The sequence below is a fragment of the Varanus komodoensis genome, unplaced genomic scaffold (assembly GCF_004798865.1).
Source record: "Varanus komodoensis strain SLA01 unplaced genomic scaffold, ASM479886v1 scaffold46_1, whole genome shotgun sequence".
In the NCBI taxonomy this organism is placed as follows: Eukaryota; Metazoa; Chordata; class Lepidosauria; order Squamata; family Varanidae; genus Varanus; species Varanus komodoensis.
This window is the reverse complement of record NW_025336043.1, coordinates 293,541-315,010: the sequence shown is the minus strand read 5'-3', so window position 1 is coordinate 315,010 and position 21,470 is coordinate 293,541. Positions and strand designations below refer to the sequence as shown.

Genomic DNA, 21,470 nt, shown 5'->3' with positions numbered 1-21,470 from the left:
ATTGGCCGCGGCCGCCGAGTGGGCGGGGCGAGGAGTGGGCGGGGCAACGGGTCGGGCGTCCTTTGCGGCAGCCAATCGTAGCGCCGGCTGGCGATTTGAATCCGCGGCTGAGCCGAAACGGGCGAGCGAGCGCAGCGCAGCGCAACGCGGCGGGAGCAGGCGGCGCCATGCGGAAGAGGTAGGCGCGGGGGACTGGGGGCTCCGGGGCCGGCATCGTGGGCGGGCCCGCGCCGGGGGAGCTCCGCGCGGCGCCTCCTGGCTCTTCGGCCCGGAGTGGTGGCGGGCGAGGGCGCCTTGCCTGGGGCGGCTGGCCTGACCCGTCTCTCCCCGCCGCCGCCAGCGAGATCCTAGCCAGCGAGTCGGTGGCCTGCCTGAACCAGGCGCTGAGCCACCTGCGCGACATCTGGGAGGAGATCGGCATCCCGGAGGACCAGCGCCTGCAGCGGACGGAGGTGGTCAAGAGGCACGTCAAGGTGAGCGCGCGGCCCGGCCTCTCCTCTTGCCCAGGGAAGGCGCGGCGGCGGCGGCGGCGGCGGCCCTGCCTCGCCCCGCCTGGGCTCGCTGAACAGGCGTCCTTGCCGGCCCCGTCTAGGCCGCCGGCAGGTGGGGGCGGTCCGGAGGCTCCTCAGGCCCTGATGGACCCTCCGAGAAGGCAGCTCTGGTGCGGCTGCCTTTAGAAGGGCGCCCCCTCAGTCCAGCCACCTTTATTTTCCGCCCCGCTCTCTCCTCTGCCCCAGGGCCTGCTAGACATGATGATAGCCGAGGAGGAGAGCCTCAAGGAGCGGCTCCTGAAGAGCATCGCCGTGTGCCGCAAAGAGCTGGCCACCCTGTGCCGAGAGCTGCAGCTGGCTCCCTTCGAGGTGAGGGGGGCGGTGCGGGCCTCTGCAAGTGCGCGCTGCTCTGGGGCTGGCTCCGCAGAGCTTAAGGGCGCTCTTTGTCTGCCAGGAGGATGAGGAGGCGACCATTCTGCAGCTCGAGAAGGATCTGCGCACCCATGTCGAGGTGATGCTGAAGCAGAAGCGGGAGAGGAGGCAGGAGCTGAAGGCGCTGCAGGAGCGGGACCGGGACATGTGCGACCTGCTCTGTGCCTCCCCCTACTGCATCGACAGCGAGGCTGTGCCCAGCCTGGCAGAGCTGGATCACTTCCGACGCCACCTGGCAGGCCTGGCCGCCGAAAAGGTATGCGCCCGCACACAGCCCGTGCTTGCGTGCAGCCGTGGGAGGGGCTCGCTCAGTCACATCTCCCTTTGGCTCCCAGGAGCGACGGCGGCTGGATTTCCTCAGCACGAAGCAGCAGATCGTCCAGTGCATGGAGGAACTGGAGGAAAGCCCGGACACGAGCTTTGAGCGGGACGTGGTGTGCGAAGATGAGGGCGCCTTCTGCCTCTCCACGGAGAACATCGCTGCCCTGAAGGAGCTGCTGCGGCAGGTGGGTGCGGCGCAGCGGGAAGCCGCGGAGGGATCCCCCACCGCTTCCCGCTGGCTGAGGCTGGACTCTTGCACTGCAGCTGGAGGCAAAGAGGGAGCGGAAGGAGGCCTTGTGCGAGGAGCTGCGCTCCAGGATCCGGGTGCTCTGGGAGAGACTGCGAGTGCCGGCGGAGGAGAGAGAGGCCTTTGCCCCACACATGGGGGGCTCCAGTGCCAGGACCATGGATGCTGTAAGGAGCACGAGCGGGGCTTAGCCTGCCTCGGGCCCTGGGGCGTCCTCTAGGGCTGTCAGCTCGAGAAGAGCTTCCTTGAGCCCCACTCTCAAAACCTGAGCACAAGGTTGGCTCCGTGCATCTCCCTGTGAGGGCGGTGGCCAGGGGGTCGTCCTGCCCCTGCTCGCGGCCCCGTGGCCCAGTGCCCACCGCATGGCGAGCTCGCCAGGAGGGGGGCGGGCAGCCAGCCAGCCGTCTGCATGGTGGTGAGCCCCCGCCTCTTCCCCAGCTGCAGCTGGAAGTGGACCGCCTGGAAGAGCTGAAGCTCCAGAACCTCAGGAACGTGGTGGAGGCTATCCGGGCAGAGCTGGCCGCCTACTGGGACAAGTGCCTCTATGGGGAGGAGCAGAGGCAGGCCTTCAGGCCCTACTATCAAGGTGAGCCTGAGGGGCCCTGGAGCGCCGCTGCGGGGTGGGCGATGGCAGCTGCCGCTCCCTGACCAGCCCCTCCCCTCCCCTCCCCTCCCCAGACGAGTTCTCCGAGGAGCTGCTGCAGCAGCACGACGACGAGATGGCACGGCTGAAGCACCATTACGAGGCGCACCAGGACCTGTTTGAAGCGGTGCACAAGTGGGAGAAGAACTGGCGCCTCTTCCAGGAGCTCGAGGTAGCAGCGAGCGCTGGGCTGGGCGGGGGGCCGGGGCCGGGGCCGGGGCCGGAGCTCAGCAGCCGGGGCTGGGCGGCGCCTCACCATGAGCCTTCCCCTGCGCAGAGGAAGGCCACGGATCCGAGCCGCTTCACCAACCGGGGCGGGAACCTCTTGAGGGAAGAGAAGCTGCGGGCCAAGCTGCAGAAGACGCTCCCGAAGGCACGTGTCTCGCCCGCCCTGCTACGGGGGGAGGCCTGGCCCGCATGGGGCCCCACTCAGCTAACGGGCCCTCCTGCGTTGCAGCTGGAGGAGGAGCTGCGTGGGCGTGTGGAGCTCTGGGAGCGGGAGCATGCGCAGGACTTCACGGTGCGCGGACAGCGCTTCCTGGAGCACGTGGCCGAGCAGTGGAGCCTGCACCAGCTGGAGAAGGAGAAGGAGAGGCAGGAGCGCGTGAGTCTGGCAGGCGAGGCAGCCCTCTCGCCACACACACCCGGCCTGCGCCCGGCCTGCTGCTGGCGCCCGAGGGGGGCCTCCCCGTCTGCCCGGCCGCAGCATGGCATCCTCGGTGGCTTGTGCACAGAGAGGAGCGCCTTCCAGTGCTGCAGGGGCGGTGGGGGCCAGGCCTTCGTTTGCAGCGGCAGCAGGGCGGTGTCTCGGCAGCCCTTGCTCGTCCTGGAGCTCAGCTTGAAGCCTGCGCTGGGCCTCTGGCACGTCTGCAAAGGCCGTTCGCCCAGTGCAAGCAGCTCAGCCTTGCAGCTGGCCCAATATGTGCCAAGCCCCGACCTGGGCCTCCGTCCGTCCCCACAGCCGTCGGTCTCTTCTCTCTTCCAGCAACTCAAGAAGTCGCGCCTGATCGAGGAGGAGATGATGTACGGCAGCACCCCCACCAAGAGGCGGGGTGCTGGCCTGGTCACTCCGGGCAAGGTGCCTCGGGTACGTGTGGCAAGGCGTTCCCGCCCCAAGTCGCGGAGACGCTGTGGCTCCACGTGTTCGCGAAGGTGGCGATCACGTGCCGGGGTGGGCAGGGGGCTGCTTGCCAGCGCTCCTCCACTGGCACGGAAGCGGGAAGCTGCGCTGCCTCCCTGCCGGGCTGCTCACGGCCGTGGCCGCCGGCTCTCTTGCAGCTCAACGTCACGGCCTGCACCCCCAACAGCACCACCCGCTCAGCCCTCGGCATCTCGGCATTCAATTCGCCCGCCCCTCACCTCCCGCTCTCAGGAGGGAAGGTGAGCTGCTTTCTTCTCATCATCACTGCCTGGGGGGAGCCTGCTGGCACCAAGCAGAGGGCTGGGGAGAAGAGGCCCCCAGAGTCCAGCTCAGCTGGCTCAGTTGCCAGGGAATGCTGGGGAGGATGCCAGGGTAACTGGGCCGGGGGCCTCCGCGCCGTGCAGGACAAAGGCAGAGAGCTCCCTTTCTCGAACTGCTGCATTCTGAATTAGCGCGAAGCAATTAGGAACTCGCCAGCCAGGGCAGCTCCATTGGCGGCAGGTTCAGGGGGCCGAAGAGGCAGCTCAAGTCGTAGGCCAGGTCTGCAGCCCTCTCCTGAGGTGCCCCCGTGGCTGTCTTCGGAAGCAGTAACCACCGCCACCCTCCCTGCCTCCACAGCCCGTCCGGACGCAGAGGCGCGCAGTCCCCAAGCCTTCACGCCCAGACCGCGTGGAGCACAACAAGGAGAACGTGGCCCAGCTGGGCAGGATGCCTCTACGCGGTGGGTGCACCCCCATAGCCCCCGTCCAGCGCACCTGCAGCATTAATTCTGTTGCCAGCACCTATTCCGAGTTTGCGGTAATTTCTTCTCAACACATGCGTGGCCAGCAAGGCGCCCCCCCCCCCCCCCGTGCCTCTCCTCTGCCCTGGGGGCTGCAACCCACCTCTGCCGGCTCCCCCCTCTGCAGCTCCTCAGCCAAGTCCTCGGTGGTGCAAGCAGCTTCTCGGGGATGCTCTGCAAAGATTCCATCTCCAGCGGGCAGAGAGGGCCGTGCCTGCAGCAAGCAGCCGTTCTGGGGCCCCAAGGGCCTGCTGCAGCCGCTGGAGCAGCAGGCAGGCGTGGCAGGAAGTGCTGCGCTTGCCAAGAGCCACCTGGACTGGCTTCCTGGCAGAAGCAAATGCCTGCGCCTGCCGCCAGCCCTTTGCAGCAGCGCCCACCTCCTGCGCGTGCTTCCCCAGCCCCGTCCCGGGCCTCGCAGGGGGACCCCTGCAACGGCAGGCACGTGGCATGCACCCGAGGCCGGGGTGAGCAGCGGGCCAGCTCCCTTCGGGCTGCCCTTGAAGCAGCTGCTCCGCGTTTCTAAGGAGGGACTTCCTCCGGACTTTGCAAGCTGTGCTTGCTGCACCCGGACCTGCTCCTTCCCCTTCCTTCTGGCCGTGGGGGAGGGGGTCTGTGGGGGGGGTGCACACAGCCCCGAGAGAGGGGTGGGGACTGCTGCTTTATGGTCATGCATTCCTGCTTCCTTTCCACAGCACGGACTTTCAAAGGCCTCCAAATCTGAGTTCCGATCATGCACCCTCAACTCCACCGCGTCCAACGTGGAGAGCTGAAGAGTGGCCGGCTGGCCCTGCCAAGAACGGCAGCCACCCGGCCAGCCCAGCCCCGCAGCCTCCCCACCTGTGCAGCCCGGCCGAGGAGGAGCCCTCACCATTGTTTTTACCGTAATGGCTTGTTGCAAGATGGACCTGTTCCCAAAAGCGAAGAGTGTGGGGAGGCAGGCGCGGGCCTCCTCCATGCTCTGCTGTCTGTGCGCGTTTCCAGTGATGGGGGCTTGAGCAGGGCAGCGCCTTCCCCCTGCAAGCTGCCCACTCCCTCTGCCAGGCAGTTTTAGCAGGAGGCCACTGGCCAGGCCAGAAGCTATCGCTCGTGGGAATCAGGAGGGTGGGCTCAGGGGCTTTGCCGGACTCCCTGCAGGGCTGCCCATAGACAAAAGTTTCTCCCCTAGTTAAGCTGGTTTTGTAAACTTTATAGCAAAAAGCTCCTCTTGTGAGCCTCCGCCTTAGGATTGAAGGGAGGAGATGGAGCGAGATAGCAGCATCTGTGCCTTGCTCCCAATGACAACTAGATTCGCACCTTGTTTTCACTACAGCCCTATTATTTATTTGTATGCAAAAGTACTTGTGCTTTGTTTATTCAGTATGTCGGAGAACAGCAGGTAACTGGTCATTCTGGGTAGGAACTGGGGCTGGAGTGAAGCACCTGACCCTCCCACAGGCACCCCTTCCTGGGCTTGGGGGCTGGGCTGCTTCTCTGGATCGGTACGCCCTGCATTCTCCTGCTGCTCAAGCAACTGGAAGAGAGCTTGACTGCAGGCCAGAAATGCTGTTCTGCATGAAATGACTGTTACTCATTTGTCTGTCTTGCACATTTTAACTCAACATAAAACAGTATATTCTGCACTTGGGCCTGGTCTCTTTAATGGGAAAGCTGCCTTTGAAAACGGATGAGTCTAAGCACGACTCCCCAAAGCAGCTGCTGGGGCCCCCGAGACACAGCGAGTGCCGCACACCTGACGGGGGAACAGGTGGGCCGGAGCTCCAAGCGCTCGGGCTGGGCTCCGTGTGGGTGGGCTGCTGGGCTCCCGGCCATGGCAAGCCTGTCTTGCCCCCAGCTACCTCGGCCCATCTCGGAGCAAGGGCTTCCTTTCCAGGCGACCGCCATCTTCCCGGTGCTGCTGCTCCACGGCGTGAATGTAAGTGCTCCACGGGCCACACACCACATCAGCCACGCGTAAGCCACGTTCCGCGAAGTAGCGCACTCTCCTGGGCTGGTCAGAGCTGACTGTGTCCCCGTGTCCCAGCTGGCCGTATTTGCCTGTGGGCGAGAAGAGCGAGGAGGACCGTCTCCTGAGGGGAGGCCGCTTTCCCCGTGGGGCAGCCAGCGGGGAGTCTCGGTACTTACCCCAGCCCCAGGTGTACAGCTCACCAGTGCCTGAAAGATGGCGAAAGGGAGAGGTGAGGCAGAGTCCCTGCTGCACGTCAACACGAAATGGGGCAAGGTCACGGGTGGGCAGCTAAGTGGGGCCGTGAAATGAACAGAAAGGGAAGGCAGACGACTGTCCGATCACAAACGGCAACAGAGGAGCCCTGGATGGGTGCAGCTCATTAGCTAAAAGAAGGCGCGACCTGCAAACTCGGGGATCCGCTTTCTTGTCCTTTGACGGGAGCAACTGCTCACTTCCTGATTACGCTGCCTTTCCTGTTGAGTATGGATCTTGGTAGTAGCTAGGCTCAAACATCCCGGTGTCTGTCTAAAATGTAGCAGCACGCTTTACAACCCTTGACCTTTTCTGAGTTTGTATGGTTTTCCCGTTTCTTCCAGAAAGAAAGAACTGCAGAATTCCTTTGGGGGTGAGGGGCAGGGAAGTCCTGGCTGGGTTACCTGAAGCCGCCAGCCATGCCCAAGAGTCCCGTTCTCTTACTTGTCACAGCGGCAGTGTGTCGCGATCCACAACTGGCCCTGCTGACCTCTGCCCCGTGAGGCATGTCCAGCAAAGCGGGCAAGGCCTGGACTGAGATGAAGCCGGCTTCGCCACCCACACGGTCTTCCACCACTTGCTGCTGTCCTACTTGCAGCTCCACATCCTCTAGAAAAGGGAACGTCTGCTCAGTGAGACCACCAGAACTCTGCCCACGCTCAGAGGCCAGGCCCAGTCCAACAGCCACAGGAGCGAGCCTGCCCTGGGCCAGGTCTAGGGAAGAGTACCTGCCTCTGCCTCCAAGGAAGGGCGCTGGGCCTGGGGCACTTCCCCGCTGCTCACATCCACTGGAGCAGCTGCCTGACTCTCAGCCACAGCTTTGGAAGGCAGCGCAAGCTGCCCGGACTCATTCCAGCCCCACACGTACAAGTCGCCGGTCTCTGGAAGAGAAAGCTGCACTTAGCCCTCCAGCCCCCCTTCCAGCCACGCCAGGAAAGGGTGATCCCCGGGAAAGGCGGGGCTCGCTCTGGGCCCCCACTCAAGCCAAATGGTGCTTGTTCGCCCTGTGCCACAACCACAAAACGCCACCTTTCATGCTGCTGCTAAAGAGGCCGGAGCCCCGATTTGGTACCCGTCCCCAGGCCGAGGAAGTCGACAGAGTGGCCTCAGCACGGATCATTGCAAAAATGGCTCTCGATGCCACAGCTCTCCCCTTGCGCCAGGCTGCCCCTGCGGAGAACACAGGCAGCCCTGCCTTACCACTGACGGCGGTGGAGTGCCAGCCACCTGCGCTGACTGCCACTACCAGGATCCCGTGCAAGGCCTCCACCAGCCGCGGCTCCGGCCCGCTCTCCAGCTCCCCGTGACCCAGCTGCCCGTGCCTGGGAAAAGAGGACCAAGCGGCAGTGGTGCTCAGCCCGCCCTAACCCTAACCCCCCTCCCCGGGCCAGCCTCACCTGCCACCGCCCCAGGAGAAGACGGTCCCTGCCGCGCTCCGCAGCACCGCGTGTTCGTGGCCCAGGGCTAGCTGGCGAGCTTGCAGCGCGTCCGGCAACGGCGTGAAGAAGGGAGGCCGTGGGGCCACGTAGCCGCCGGGTACCAGGGGCAGATCTGCGGAGCAAGAGAGCGAGCGGGCTGCCGGGAGAGCTGCCAGCCGGAGCGAGCTTGCGCGGGCAGCCCCCTTGGCCCCGCCGCTGTCCTACCTGCTGCAGCCGCGGCCTCCGCGGGAAGCTCCCGGCGCCACGCCGGCTGCCCCTCCAGAAGGCCGGGCGAGTCCTCCTCCGCCCCCAAGGGCCAGCCCTCCAGGGCGGCCTCCCGCAACAGCAGCAGGTGCGTCTCCGACGGCAGCGCGTCCAGGCAGTCCCGGGGCAGCGTTGCGCACAGCGCGCCCTGCAGCACCGGCCCCGACGCGGGACCTGCGGGAGGAGAGCGGGCGGCGCGAGTGGCGGGCGGGCGGCGCGCGGGGCCGCATGGCGCTGCCGCCGGAGAGCAAGCCGAGAAGGGCGCCTGGCGAGGCAGTTTGGCCAGCCCCGGAAGAGCGGCGAGCGGGGCCCCGCGGGCGCGGCAGGGCACCCCCGCCGCGGCCCGGGAGCGTGCGCTCGGCTCAGCGCGGAGACCGGGGGCGGCCTGCGGGTGGCCGCGCTTGGAGCCCTCCGGCGCGGGCCCGGCGGAAGGGGCTCACCGGCAGGCGTGATCACCGCGTAGCTCCAGGCCGCCCGCACGCGCCGGATCTGCCCGGCCTCGCCGAGCGCCGCCGGCTCCAGCCCATCCTCCGTCCTCGTCCCGAAGCGGAACCCGAACTGGAACCAGCGGCCGGGACGAGCCGAGCCCGCGCCGCCGAGCTCCTCCATTGCGCCCCGTCTGCTCGGCAGCCGGCCGCGCGCAAGCTCCGCCTCCAGCCGGGCCGCGCCGTCCGGCGTGCGCGCCCGCGCCCTGCGCCGCGCCCGCTCGCCGAAGGGGGGCGAGGGCGCCGGGGCGAACTGCGGCTTCCCGGAGGACGGGCCACCCTGGCTGGGCGCGGGTGCCGCTTGCACCGACGTTGCAGCACAACGTTGTGCCACAGTATTCACCTCCATTTAATGCCTGCAAGGAAAGTGTCAAGCAAAGCTCCACGATGCAACCACTTGGATTTCATCTTTCCAAACGTTATTAAAAGGTGAGGGTAAAGAACCCAGGAGAGCATAAGCCAGCTACTGGCCACATTGGAATAGTTTGCTTTCTGCTCGTTAGAGCAACTCACGGGGGGGGGGGTAGTTTGCCAAAGGCAGGAGCCACCAGAATGGGTCCTGGTTAGTCCTCAAACTGAATCGTGTGGCTCTTGTAAACACACTTCACAGCCGTCCACTCAGCCATGAAATCTTCACCTGCCTAGTTCAAAGCAATCCGTGAACAACTTATTTTCCGAGGGGTGGGGAGGGGTTCATCTATCAGCACTGCTGCTGAGAACAATGGATGGCAAAAGGAGGAGGGGATGGCAGAGGATGCGGTGGCTGGACGGAGTCACTGAAGCTGTCGGCGTGAGCTTGGTGGACTCCAGGAGATGGTGGAGCACAGGAAGGCCTGCAGGACTGTTGTCCATGGGGTCACGATGGGTCAGACACGACTTCGTGACTAAAAACTCCTGGAATCTGCAATATGGGTAGCACTGAATGCATCCAAAGGGATTTCAACTATGTGGCAGCGCCTGACTCCGCAACAGAACCTGTTAACTCGGGCAACGCAAGCTAACCTGGTTCCCTTCCTTCCCATTCAGGCACTTTTGCCCAAGCACCATTCCAAAGCGCACTTTGCTGGCTGGCTGGCTGGCTGGCAGATGGGTCAACAGCAAAGCTGCCGCAAAACGAGCACTGCGCTGCAAACCGGCTCGACTGACGCTCGGTGGCGGCCAGAGCCGAGGGCCCTGTGCTGCCTCCACTGGCAGGGGGAATCTGTCCCACACACCAGTTGCTGCCTTCATGTCCTGCCCGCGGGGAGCAGGCTGGCCACTGTGTGAACAGGACGCCGGACTAGCCGGACCCTGCCTCGCCTGATCTGCAAGGAGCTCCTGTTCACAAGATACTTTGCACTGCATTTTGTGTTACCCATTATACAACTCACCTGGGGCTGAGTCTTTCATACAGAAGCTTTTCAGATCAATGGAACGAACATGGCTTCCAGCTCTTGGAATCAAATCAGGTCACTCCCTACAGCAAAGGTTTCTATGCACAGGCGGCAAGAAAGGCATGCGCCTGCTCATCAGGCCCTTCTGCTCCCTGCACCTCCACCCAGAGGTGGGTATAAAGCCGACATGTCAGAGAGACACAGACGCTTCCGGCTCTGCAGACACAGATTTCTGGCCCTGGAGGACAGTTCACGAGTCTTGGACCGCTTTTGCCTCCAACTCTTCCTTTCTTGGGAATTCCCAAATCACCACTTTCAGTATCCATTTAACATCACACATAACCACCTCACGCCAAATATACTGGAAGCGATGATGCTGTTAATCTCCCCCGCTCGCCTTTTATGGCGTGACTTGCACTGTGCAGCTCCCGACTGCAGCCAGTAAATTGACTGGATTTGCTGGGACAGAGTGTGTGTTTCCCTCCCAATTCAGTTCCAGGCCATCACCACTTGGCTCGTTTGGGGCATTCAAACACTGTAACTTCAAGAACTGTGTGAATTTGCTTTACAGAAAGGAATATTTGCATAGTTTTCCTTGTTAGCTCCGTACAATACGCCACTTGTCCCTGAAGTGTCACTGCTCGTAACGGAAGCCCTCATTTGCCAGAGAGGGCCGGGAATGCAAACAGCAGGAGACTCAGCAGTCAAGCACAGCAGTGGAAGGGCGGCGTGGTGGGAAGGCAGCTTCCCGGCTCACAAGGCAGCGGGAGGGAAGCGGGCCGCAGACCCCGGGGTGGGGGCGAGTGCCGCACACAAGCAGTGCCCTCCAGCGGCAGCTGACAGGAAGTGCACCGCAGCAGCGGCCGAGCGGCCCCCAAGCCCTCCGCAGAAGCCGGACTCCCGTGGAACCTGCCCGCCATCATCATGCCGTCACGGCGGTGCCAGCGAGAGACGTTCCCAGAGAAAGACGAGCCCGAACATCCGTGTGCTGCCCAAAGCCGTCCGCTGCATCGCCACACAAAGCCCCGGCAGGCGAGAAAGGTGCCCACAGGCCGCGGGCAGGGCGGGCAGGCCTGGCCGGCAGAGCCCAGTCGCGCCTTCCCTGGCCCCAGCACCCAGCGCTCAGCAAGCCCAGCACCAGCCGCGTGTGTCCGCACAGGCCGCGAGAAGACAGCTTCACTGCCCGCTGGTGGGGCTGGCCTTGATCAAGCCGTACGCCACGGCCTGGGCCAGGCACTCTGCGGCGGCCTGGGCCACTTGGGGCTTGTCGCCCCGCTTGGCCGCGACTGACAAGATCTCCAGCGTCTCACTCTCCATTAGCTTCGCGGCCACCTCCTGGTCCGCCGCCACCATGTTCCTTGCCACCACGGCGCCGCGGTGCTGGAGCTCCACACTAGGGCTGAGCAGCAGAGCCTGCAGGATCACCTGCCATTCGGTGGTCTGGAGAGAGGGGGGCAGTCAGGGGCTGGAGGGGAGCCGCTCGTGTGCCGCCGCTCCGCGCAGAGATGGGGGCCGGCCCGGACAGCTCCACAGGGCGTCCAGGGAGGACAAGGACGCCGTGCTGCTGGGTCACGAAGAGCCACGGGGCCCCTCGGCCCCAGCCGTGGCGAGAGGAGGAGCAGGAGCTCCGCCGCCCCATGGCCTGCCCGGGGCCCCCCCATTCCGCACCAACAGAGCGATGGAGGAGAGGGGAGCAGCCGGGCGGAGCAGGCCAGCACAGCTCCCTCGTTTCCTTATGGGCCCACCCGGCCCCCAGGGCACGGCGGATCCACCACTCGCTGCCGCACGCCAAGGGAGCACTCACCGTGTCAGGGATGCGGGTGCAGATCGGAGGCAGCAGTGACGTAAGCACCGCCAGCGCCCCAGAAGCCGCCTGACGCAGCCGCTCATCCTCCTCCCCACTGTAGAGGACCAGCAGCTTCAGCCGGTCGCTCCCTTCAGCCAAGAAGAGCTCGGCGACCTGTGGGGAAGGCGGGCGCATGTGGGGGGAGCCCTCCTCAGGGCCGGCATGGCCGGGCCCAGCCCAGCGGGCCGCCCCCGCTCACCTCCGGGTGCAGCACCAGGTTGCACATGCACTCCGTGGCCGCCAGGCGGATCATCTCATGCTCCTCAAACATGTAGCCCTCGACCAGGGGCACGGCCTTTTCCTTCACGATCTTCTGCCTGCGTGAGGGAAGCCGTGAGGCGGCAGCGGCGGCCCGGCCCGGCCCGGCCCCGGCCCCGGCCCCAGGGCACGCACAGCAGCCTTACCTGAGCCGCTCGTTGGTCCCAGCCAGGTTGGTGAGCGCCATCAGCCCCTCAAAATTCTGCAGGCCGGTGCAGTTCAAGTGCAGGAGGCCCACCAAGGGCCGGACCACCTCAAAGATCTGCACGGGGAAGCACCAGGCTCAGGCAGCGGCCCGCTCCTTTGGAGGAGGCAGCTGGGGGGCAGCGAACACTCCCGCTGCCGGCCAGGCCATTCCGGGGACCTGGCCACGCACCCCCCACCCCGGGCGCATGCCGCTCCACACTGACCCGCTCTCCTGGGAAGGCCATCTCGGGAGCCGTGGTGATGGCGATCCTGGCCAGGGCTTGTGCTGCCTTGGTCTGCCCTGCCTTGGTGCCCTCCAGGGCCAGCGGGATGAGAGCCTGGGCAGGGAGAGAGCAGGCCGGCCGGGTCAGCCCCACCGCGATCTGCTCCGCGGAGCCGGAGCCAGGCCTGGGGAGCGGCTGCGATGCTCACCTTGCCCCCTCCAGCAGCGACCACGGCTCCTCTGTCCTCTGGGTCTTCCACGACAGCCAGGAACACCCTGCAGGCCCAAGGCACCAGTCAGTCACAGATCCACCCAGCCCCCAGCACCCAAGCTGTGGGGACAGGCTGGAGCAGGGAGCAGGCTCCCGTCACTGCCCCTTCTTCGCCATGGAGGCGGCTGGACAGCCACAGGTGGGAGAGGCCAGAAACAGCGCAAGGCGCTGCCCCTCCGAGGTGCAAGTCCACCGGTCCCACTGAGCCCAGCCCTGCTGGCCTGTGGCCAGACCAAGGACCACGTTGGGTGGTGGCAGGAAGTCTGAGCACAAACTGGGGGTCCGGCTTGAGGGCGCTTTTTGGGCAGCTTCAACTTCAGGGCAGCCAACTCACGGCCCTCTCGCGGTGGTGCCCACCATTCCCATTTCTGGGGCGAATGGTCCAGAGACGGCTCTTGGGAGTTGCCACCATCACTGTGCAGACAGGCAAACAGCAGCGGTCGCCCCAAGAGACCGGGCTCTTCGTCGCGGCCTGCATTCTGCCGGTGGAGTTTCAATCATGGAAAGTACTACGTGCACAGAGCCCTCTGGGGCCACAAGCCGCTCCTTGCTGCTCGCCCCACGAGGGGTCCTCAAGAGGGCCGGGCCAGTGAACCCACTCCAGAAGGTGCTCCACGCCACTGCCAGGCCTTACCTGGAGATCAGCTCCCGACAGGCGGCGCTCAGGGGTGGGCTCTCACTCTTCACCATGCAGACCAGAGCGGACACCACGCCAGCAGCCAGAAGCTTCTGCACGCGCCTGCGCACAAACTCTGGCTTGTCCTAGATGGGGGAGACAAGGCAGGGGGCTCAGGAATGCACGGGAGGGGGGTACCAAGCCCACCCTGTCTCCATCTTGTCCCCCCGTCCCCAAGCTTCGTGTTTCCAGAGGCCTGCCACCCCGATCCACAGCCTTGGCAGGACCGGATGGCTGACCTGGGCAGGCAGTGGGTGGGGAGGGAGGGGAAGCCAAGCCCGGGCACACGCCCCGTGGCACTGGCAGGCTTGCAAGGCCCCACAAGCTCTGCCAGCACCTCCTCACCTTTGGATGCTTCTCGGGGATGTGCTGCTTGGCGTACTTGGCAAGCTCCACCATCTGGGGGTCCGGCTCTTCTTGGTCGTAGCTGTTGGTACAGTTGACAAGCGTGGACGCCACCGCAAACAGCAAGCTCCGGTTCTCGGACTGCAGGGGGGAGCCAGGGAAGAGCCAGGGAAGAGGCAGGGCGGTGAGTCAGCGGCTCCCCAGGCCGGTGTCCCTGACCTGCTCCTCTGCCACCGGAAGACTACCTGCGCCTCACCCAGGAGGCGGACCTGCTTGCAAGAACTGCCCACGGGCCTCAGCACCCTCAGGCTATGAGACGCCAGGAATGCACGGGAGCTGCCTGGGGGCTGCCTCTTTAGAGTGCACCAGAAAAGATGCCAGTTCCCCCACGGGCCTGTCCTGCCTCCGGCACCCGCACGAGCCACGCACCCTGAGGCAGCCCCGGCTGCATCACTCCAGCCTCCAGAGGCGGCTGGGAGGCTGGATGCCCCACGGAGGAGTGTGAGGAAGGAAGGAAGGAGCCCTGGCTGGCACAGTGATTCCTACAGTGGGGCAAGAGAGGCTTCCGTCAGGCAACCCCCACCTGCAGTCCAAAGCGGTACAGCCCGGACACGGTCCTTCCAGATCCGGCGGCTCCCCCGCTGGTGCATCTCCGACCCACAAAGGGCCGAGGATGGCCCCCCTTGCCTGCCCGCCACACCCGCCCCCCCGGGTGCTGCGAGCCGCCATGCCGGAGCGCTCTCTGGCGATGTGCTTCCTGGCCACTGACCGGGCAACGAGGCAGCAGCTGGCGACCCTACGGTCGTCCTAAGCAGGCGCCACGGCGAGCCTCGAGAGGCAAGAAGGGGCAGGCCCCCACCCTCCTGCTCCGCGCAAGGGCTACCTGTGTGAGCTGGAAGAGGGCGTGCAGCGCGGCCCCGTCCTGCGCGAGCTCCTCCTTGACGTCCGCGTCCAGCGTGAGGTAGGCCAGGCCCTCTGCTGCCCAGCGCCGTGTGCCCGCGTCGACGGCCTCGTTGCACAGCCACCTGAGTGTGGGGAGGCCGCCGGTCAGGACAGCCCGAATTTCGGGCCAAGGGAGGCCGGCCGAGCAGGGGCGCAACCCGTGCAGACAAGCCCCCCCCCCCCCCCGACGCGCCCCCCCTTGCGGCACTGCTTGGCCAGCTTCAGGGTGGAGCCCTCTGCGAACTGCTTCATGCTGAAGTCCGTGCCTCCGGCCGAGCCCAGCTTGCAGAGGCCCTGCGAGGAGAAACCCCGTGAGGAGGCACAGCTGGGGAGGAGCAGGGCGGCTCGGGCCTGCCTCCAGGCCCCCCGCCGCTCCAGAAGACGCAGCCCCCCGGGGCCCGCAGCCTCACCACCAGCGCACGGATGCGAATGCTGTCCCGGTCGCTGTGCTTGTAGATCTCCTTGAGCAGAGTTACGCCATTGGCCGAGATGAAGGAGGCGTGCTTGGCCTTGTCGGCGGCATGGATCAGGGCCTCCACAGCCACCAACTGGTCAGCCTCACGGGAAGAGGCGCACAGGGCCAGGATGCTCTCCATGATGCCGCTCAGCTCCAGCACCCGGTTGCCGGCCTCGGAGGGGCCCTGCAGGAGGACTGCTGCGGTTTGGATGGCCCGGAGCTTCCCAGGCACGCTCTCGTCCTGGAACCAGCCCCTGGAAGGGGAAGGGGAGGGGGGGGAAGGGGGGGAGGGTGCGGCCCGCATCAGGCAGTGCACGGCAGAGCTCCATCCCGACAGAATTAGCCACCCGTTACATACAATCAACACCCCTTAGCACCAATTACCCACTGCTGAAGAGGCTCAAGTCCTTCTCCAGGGTCATGATGCCAAGCAGACATCGTAAATTCTGTCTGCAGCAGGAAGATGGCAAATGCCACACTCCAGCAATTTTCTTTTAAAAATTATTTTAATAAAAAAAGAATGCAGAAAACGAAAAAGGATACCAAGGGATCTTACACAAAAATTGCATATGGTACAAAGATTTTTAAAAAATCACAAAAAACAGTATTGGTTTTTTCTTTTACACTTAGTTAATTAGTACTCAATAGAAACTTATAGAACAATTAGTTTAACAAACTCTATTAAGTAAGTTGTATAAAACAGGCTTTCCACATCATTAAATTGTTCAGCAGGTCTTACATTAACGTACCTAGTTTTGCCATTACTGCAAACCCGGCTAATTTGTGTTTCCAGTCTTTAGTCAGTCTTCTACTTTGCTTTGTTGTTGCTACAACTCTAGCTGCTGTTATCACGTTTACATAACTTTACCACACTCTTGGCAGAGTTTCCTGTACAATATTCAGCAGCGTATTCTTAGTGATTCTTTTTTTGCTTGATTCCTTAGCCCACAGAAAATTATGCATTCTCTCTCCCAAATCTGTTTCCAATTTCACTAATTTTTCATTAGAATTTATTATCTAATCTGTAATCCAAGCTAAGCCAACTGCAGAATATCATCACTTGATATTAGATACTATGAGATCTTATTTTTTCATCTTGTAGTACTTTAAATCTAATGCTTGTTTTTCCCCCATTCTAAATAAGGGTATTTAATTGTCTTTGCCATTCTTGAAGGATTTTTCCCTGTATGAAAACTGGGATCATATGAAATGACAAAATCAATTTGGGTAAAACATTCATTTTATAATGGAAATTCTTCCCAACCATAACACTTCTAATTTAGACCATCTCTGCAGATCCTTTTGAACCTTCATCCACATTATTTTGTAATTGCCCTGAAATAATTTATTATTCTGTTCAGCCACATTTATTCCCAAGTACTTACCTGAGTTGGAAATTATTTCACATCCTGAAATTCTTTTAAATATTTTCCTTTTCTTGTTTTGTTGTAAGTTTAAAAATTTTTCCTTATTAATTTTACAGCCAAAAAACCCCAAAGTTGTTCAATTTGAGCTATTATATACTGCATGGATAGGTGTGAATTTAAGCTCAATACTATATCATCAGTAGAATTTTTCATTTTATATTTTTCTCCATCTACCTTCAGACCTTTTATTTTTTATCTTGTCTTATTTTTGTAGCTAAAGTTTCCAAAATCAGGATAAATAAAAGTGGTGATGATGGGCATCCCTGACGTGTTCCATTTTCCATCTGAAAACTATCAGCAGTACTTGACTTACGAAGATTATCTTCAAGGTTATTCCTGTCAAAAGCTTCCAGAATCCTTTGCGACTTATTACATCTGCTCTGGACTTCCAAAGGGCCACTTCGATTTGCCCTTTTGGTCTCGATCTTCACAGGCAAGCCCTTTTCCACCCCCACCCACTTCACACCCCCACTCCTGTCACCCCCATGCCTTCTGGCAAAACTCAGGGTTAGTTGGGAGTCCCCTACCCCAAGCTGCCCACAGACCTACCTGACGTAGTCCTCACAGAGCCGGTGGAAATTCTCCCGCTCTCCGTCACTCTTCAGGTCCCCGTAGAGCTTGCTGAGCAGGACAGCAGCGCTCATGTGGGTGTTGTCCGTCACCCGCAGGCCTCCGGCGCTGTGCCGCACCGTGCTTCCGACCTCCAGGATCTCCTTGAGACCTGCAAGGACCCTGATCCTCAGTGCCGCCCCCACAGGCTCCGTAACGGGGGGGGGGGGGGGCAGGAGGCAGTCTTACCCTGGTCAATGGCCCAGAGGGTCAGGCTGTTGTCAGGAGTCTGCAGGGACTTCCGGGGAACCACACTGATCAGCAGGTTGAGGATGCCGTCGCGGCCGTAAGAGGAGATGCTGCCCTGAGTCAGGGCCTGCAGCAGACACTTGAGCAGCATTTTCAGCTCCTCAGAGCCATCTGTGCAATTTGCGCCACCGGGAGGGAGTGGGAATCAGCACCCGGGGCCCCCACCTGGCCAGGAGCGAACCTCCCCCCTCTCCCCACAGACTGGCACAACTTGATACAAGCCGCTCACTGACACTGCTCTCAGAATGAACCACAGGGAGACCCTGGGCAACTCCAGCATCTATGGGGGGACAGATAACAAGCTGGGTGGGAAGCCTCAAAGACTCTGCCGCCTCCGTGCAGCCTAGCAGTCCAATGAGAGCAGGCCAGACTGCAGCCCAGTGGCAAGCAGAGTTCACGGCGTTTCCTAATTCGAGGGTACGCCTGCACTGAAACCTCAGGACTTTGAGGTCTTAGACCTGACAGAAGCCTTACTCCCTTCCCTTGCAGGCACACTGACCACAACATATGGCATCTGAAAGAAGACCAGCTAGCAAAGCCCCATTCACAAGGGCAGGAAAGCAGCCAGAAACTCACCCAACACCAGAGCACCCTCCTTCTTGGGTGCAAGCCGCTGGAGACCCTCCTTGAGGGCATCAAACATGACCTGAAGCAGATTGTGGGTGGCCAGAGAGACATGCTCATCCTCCACCTCCAGCACAGCAAGGAGGCGCTGGGGCCCCAGCTGGGCCAGGATCGCCGCAGTCTGCAAGAAAAGCGCCCATCCTGAGGCTGCGGGAGCGATCCAGGCCCTTCTCACCACTTCCTCCTCTGGGTCAATCCCAGTCCCCCTTCCCAACCATAACCCAGGACTTGTCCCTCTGGCAGGTAGCTCTACCAGTGCCCCTGGATTCCTCGGAGTAGAGCTAACACACTCGGGCAGTGAGAGGGTCTGGGTTTTCCAAGGGGACAGCAACACGTAGGAGTGGTGCAGCGGTGAAGAGCACGGGCCTGGGACGCAGGCGGTCTGGGTTCTGTTCTCCATGCAGCCATGGCAGCTACTGGGTGGCTCTGGACCAGCCACAGACGCTCAGTCAACTTTCCTCCCAGGGCTGTTGCTGAGGGCAGGAGGAAGAGACCGCTGTGTGCTGCACTGAGTACTTTATTAGAAAAAGGGTTGGATATAAATCCAACAAGCAAAGAAGTCAGAGGTCCAACCCTTTCCTTTACCTACATCAAAATGGCAAAGGACTTGCCTGGTGCTGGTCAAGGAGACGAGCCAGAAACTTCTCCTGAGCACTGGGCTGCAGAGGTGAAGGGCCGCTGCTGCTGCACACCCTTTGCCAGCCTGAGGGGACAGAAAGCCACCTCCACCTCCCTTCAGGAGCCCCATGCTGGGGGACAAGGGGGAAAAAAGGCACTCTGAATTGTTCCCGGTCCCTCCCATGCATCAAACGCATGTAGCCAGGGCTAACCTCAGTAAGAAGGCTGCCCCAACTGTGTCAAGCTCACACATGAGATCATGGCTCAAGCAACCATTTCTACTCAGGTTGCGCATAAAACTGTCTTCTGGCAAGAAACAGGTACTACGCTTAAAACAAGAATCATTCGGTTGCATAATGACCAACATGTTGTTACCCGGGAACGATGCCCCTGGCATAGGCCAGTGAAGGTCCGCAGGGCTGCCAATGTCATATCCGGCTGGCCCAAATCCAACAGCCGCAGCAACAGGTGCACTCCGTCGCTCTGGAAGATCTTCTCTGCACCAGGTTCTTCTCGAGCCAGAACGATCAAATTCTGAGCTGCCTGGCCAGAGGGAGAACTGCTCAGTCCCACAAGCGTCCCCCCAATCTGCTACTTCCTATGTTAAAGCATCTCCCTTCCTAGATCAGACACACAGCTGAGGCTGTGCAGGAGATCCGTGGAAATCCTGCTCCAGAGGAACTCGCTCATGTTCATCTCATTCTTATGGAGCACCAGGAGCCATGGGGTGGATGCCCACAGGGGACACAGACCCAAAGAGCCACAGCTGTGGGGCCCTCACTACAAGACTGTAACTTACACCAAGTCACCCACCCAAACCAAGCCATGTGATCGGGCTTATTAAATGTGCAGCTATAGCATGTACAGAGAACATCCTGGGTTCACTGCTCAGTGAAAACAAAACCATCATGCAAATACATATTTACCGCGATTTTAGATCTCCCAATAACTGGGAATGCACAATGCTTACCATACCTCTGGAATTTACTCATGCATAATTTTCCAAATGCAACAGACTTTTAAGATGCAAAATTCTATACATGTGTTGTATATTTACAAATGAAAGATCTCCAGTCTGTTCATTAACAAGATCCATCCCCAACAGGCAGAAAGCTACCTTTTGCTTTTTATCCAGATCTTTTTCTTCAGTGTCCAACAACAGCTTAAACATCTGCTCCACTTTAGAGTCGGTACTGGACATGGCTCTCATCTGAGACAAAGAAGTAACTGGTGAGAAACTAGATTCACTGTGAGCCTGGAATCAAGATTACCAGTGGCTAACAAAGAGAGACAAAGATTCAGTGACATAGTACCTGCTCTGCAGGCACAGGCTCTCTGGACCATTCCAGGGCAACAATGGGAACCATCACTAACTGAAACCCCAGAGAGTCTTTGCCATCAGTCAGCAATAATAGTTCTGGCTAATATAGACAAATGGGCTGTTTTGGAAAGAAGTTTGTGTCCTGCTCTGGGCACCATATGCAAAGATACAGACAAGCGAGAAAAAGATCAGAGGAAGGCCACAAGGACGACCTGGGGACTGGAAACAAAGCCCTGTGAGGAGAGATGGAAAGAACTGGGCATGCTTGGCCTGGAGAAGCGCGAAGAGACACGTGGCAGCACGCCACAAGCGTCCGAAAGGCTGTTATAAGGAGGCTGTCTCCCACCTTCTCACACATGCTGCTGCCAAAGTTGTGCAGAGCCTCCTGGAAGACTTTATTCTTGGGTTCCAAGCTCAAACACCTCTGCAAATCTAGGATGGCCTGATCATGGCGGCCTAATTTCTGGAGAGCTTGGCTGCGACGGAAGAGGCTCTTTACGTCACGCCCATCAGCTTCTATGGCTGTGTACAGGCAAAAATGTGTAAGGAGCAGAAGAGGCTCCCAAAGCAACAGACACATGCGCACAGGCCAAGCACATACTCCTTACCTTTAGAAGCATCCGATTCGGCTTGGGTGTAGTTCTCCTGCAACAGAGACAAAATATATGAGCAAGTAAAAGGAAAGGCCATAGCCCCTCATCAGTGGAAGGATTACAGGGGGAGCATCACAGGTCCAGAAGCACTGAAGATGAACTCCAAAATCACGGTCAGCGGGTTGTCACTGACAACCCCAAGTGCCTTTCTGGTACCCAGGTCTCAGGAGGTGAGGCCATGCCTAGTTTTTTAAACTTAAAAAAGGAGCTCCCTCACAAAAGCTTCTCTGGGGCTGCTGCTTCAGTGCTGCATTCAAGAGCTCTGGGGCCAGGCAGGGGGCCTTCCACAGGGCAAGGCAGCAGGAAATAGCAACACATCCGCAGAGACGGAACTCCTGCGCCAGCATAAAAGATCCCAGGGCTGACATCCCACGGGGTTTCCAAGCAGGGCTAGGGGCCCCGGGGAGCCACGCAAGCAGCGCCTGACCCCTCTGCTGCCCTTCGGGGCTCGCCACGCGTCTTGGAAGGCTCAAGGAAGCCCACAGGGCGGGCGGAACGAGCCCATCAAGGGCCAGCGCGACGCGCCCCACCGACGCCCGCGCGGCCTTCACCGCAGGGCACGGCTGGCGCGGCGGCGGCGGCGGACGCGGAGCTCCTCCGCCGACGGCCCGCGGCAGCAGCCCTTCCCGGGGGCCGCGGCGGCGGCGACTCACCAGCTTGAGGTGGCAGGCGGCGCGATTGCGGTACAGGAGGGCGCGCTGCGGGCCGGGCCGGGCCTCCGGGGGGCACAGGCTGAGTGCTCGCGTGTACGCCGCCAGCGCCTCCTCGTAGCGGCCCTCCTGAAACAAGGCGTTGCCCTCCCGGCGGAGCTCCGAGGCCTGCGGCGCGGCGGGCGCGGGCGGCGGCATCGTCGCTTCCTCCTCCATGGCGCGCCGCGTGACGACAAGCGGGCGCGCCGCCGCTTCCCGGCAGCGCCCGGGCGCCGCGGGGCGGAGCCTCCTCGAGCACGTGCTCCGGGGCGGGCCGCGCCCT

At 61.4% G+C, this 21,470-nt stretch overlaps 4 protein-coding genes across 8 annotated transcripts in view; 1 reads left to right on the top strand and 3 right to left on the bottom strand.

Moving 5' to 3' along the window:
* Positions 1-48: 48 nt before the first annotated feature.
* PRC1 (protein regulator of cytokinesis 1) lies at positions 49-5,675 on the top strand. 3 transcript variants are annotated; one of them, XM_044444839.1, is made up of 14 exons: positions 49-178; positions 341-473; positions 738-860; positions 946-1,179; positions 1,259-1,429; positions 1,509-1,658; positions 1,930-2,077; positions 2,170-2,306; positions 2,412-2,507; positions 2,592-2,738; positions 3,120-3,221; positions 3,413-3,514; positions 3,894-4,073; positions 4,749-5,675. In XM_044444839.1, the coding sequence occupies exons 1-14, from the start codon at positions 168-170 to the stop codon at positions 4,824-4,826; spliced, it is 1,812 nt and encodes a 603-aa protein (XP_044300774.1). In that variant the 5' UTR covers positions 49-167; the 3' UTR covers positions 4,827-5,675. The 3 variants fall into 3 exon arrangements, with proteins under 3 accessions (XP_044300774.1, XP_044300776.1, XP_044300775.1); XM_044444841.1 differs by having other exon boundaries at positions 3,894-3,996; positions 4,749-4,853; XM_044444840.1 differs by lacking the exon at positions 2,412-2,507.
* Positions 731-21,470, bottom strand: part of MAN2A2 (mannosidase alpha class 2A member 2) — a 38,056-nt gene continuing 17,316 nt past the window's right edge. The window contains exons 23-24 of the mRNA XM_044444829.1: positions 9,391-9,395; positions 731-743 (exon numbers count right to left, since the gene is read on the bottom strand). The gene's annotated coding sequence lies outside the window, so the exon portion shown is untranslated. The remainder of the gene's footprint in view (positions 744-9,390; positions 9,396-21,470) is intronic.
* Positions 5,669-10,214, bottom strand: RCCD1 (RCC1 domain containing 1). Its single transcript, XM_044444849.1, has 8 exons — positions 9,791-10,214; positions 7,897-8,109; positions 7,651-7,804; positions 7,454-7,575; positions 6,982-7,134; positions 6,698-6,862; positions 6,178-6,207; positions 5,669-6,090 (listed from the first exon to the last, which is right to left on the bottom strand). Exons 1-8 carry the CDS (start codon positions 9,807-9,809, stop codon positions 5,888-5,890), a joined length of 1,059 nt encoding a protein of 352 aa, XP_044300784.1. The 5' UTR covers positions 9,810-10,214; the 3' UTR covers positions 5,669-5,887.
* Positions 10,345-21,336, bottom strand: UNC45A (unc-45 myosin chaperone A). 3 transcript variants are annotated; one of them, XM_044444834.1, is made up of 19 exons: positions 21,152-21,336; positions 20,454-20,490; positions 20,192-20,367; positions 19,642-19,734; positions 18,900-19,067; positions 17,859-18,027; positions 17,223-17,393; positions 16,974-17,145; positions 14,951-15,251; positions 14,740-14,834; positions 14,482-14,623; positions 13,599-13,739; positions 13,212-13,339; positions 12,516-12,582; positions 12,308-12,421; positions 12,044-12,159; positions 11,839-11,956; positions 11,598-11,753; positions 10,345-11,233 (listed from the first exon to the last, which is right to left on the bottom strand). In XM_044444834.1, the coding sequence occupies exons 3-19, from the start codon at positions 20,201-20,203 to the stop codon at positions 10,970-10,972; spliced, it is 2,427 nt and encodes an 808-aa protein (XP_044300769.1). In that variant the 5' UTR covers positions 20,204-20,367; positions 20,454-20,490; positions 21,152-21,336; the 3' UTR covers positions 10,345-10,969. The 3 variants fall into 3 exon arrangements, with proteins under 3 accessions (XP_044300769.1, XP_044300768.1, XP_044300770.1); XM_044444833.1 differs by lacking the exon at positions 20,192-20,367 and having other exon boundaries at positions 21,152-21,216; XM_044444835.1 differs by lacking the exons at positions 20,192-20,367; positions 20,454-20,490; positions 21,152-21,336 and having other exon boundaries at positions 18,900-19,063.

Excerpts from the sequence above, each read along its gene's own strand:
- PRC1 (XM_044444839.1), top strand. Across the intron at positions 3,515-3,893 it reads TCCCGCTCTCAGGAGGGAAG|CCCGTCCGGACGCAGAGGCG; the intron begins GTGAGCTGCTTT and ends CTGCCTCCACAG. Across the intron at positions 4,074-4,748 it reads GCACCTATTCCGAGTTTGCG|CACGGACTTTCAAAGGCCTC; the intron begins GTAATTTCTTCT and ends TCCTTTCCACAG.
- RCCD1 (XM_044444849.1), bottom strand. Across the intron at positions 6,863-6,981 it reads TTCCTTGGAGGCAGAGGCAG|AGGATGTGGAGCTGCAAGTA; the intron begins GTACTCTTCCCT and ends TCCCTTTTCTAG. Across the intron at positions 6,208-6,697 it reads ACACACTGCCGCTGTGACAA|GCACTGGTGAGCTGTACACC; the intron begins GTAAGAGAACGG and ends GCCATCTTTCAG.
- UNC45A (XM_044444834.1), bottom strand. Across the intron at positions 14,835-14,950 it reads TTCGCATCCGTGCGCTGGTG|GGCCTCTGCAAGCTGGGCTC; the intron begins GTGAGGCTGCGG and ends TTCTCCTCGCAG. Across the intron at positions 14,624-14,739 it reads CTGGCCAAGCAGTGCCGCAA|GTGGCTGTGCAACGAGGCCG; the intron begins GGGGGGGCGCGT and ends CCCCACACTCAG.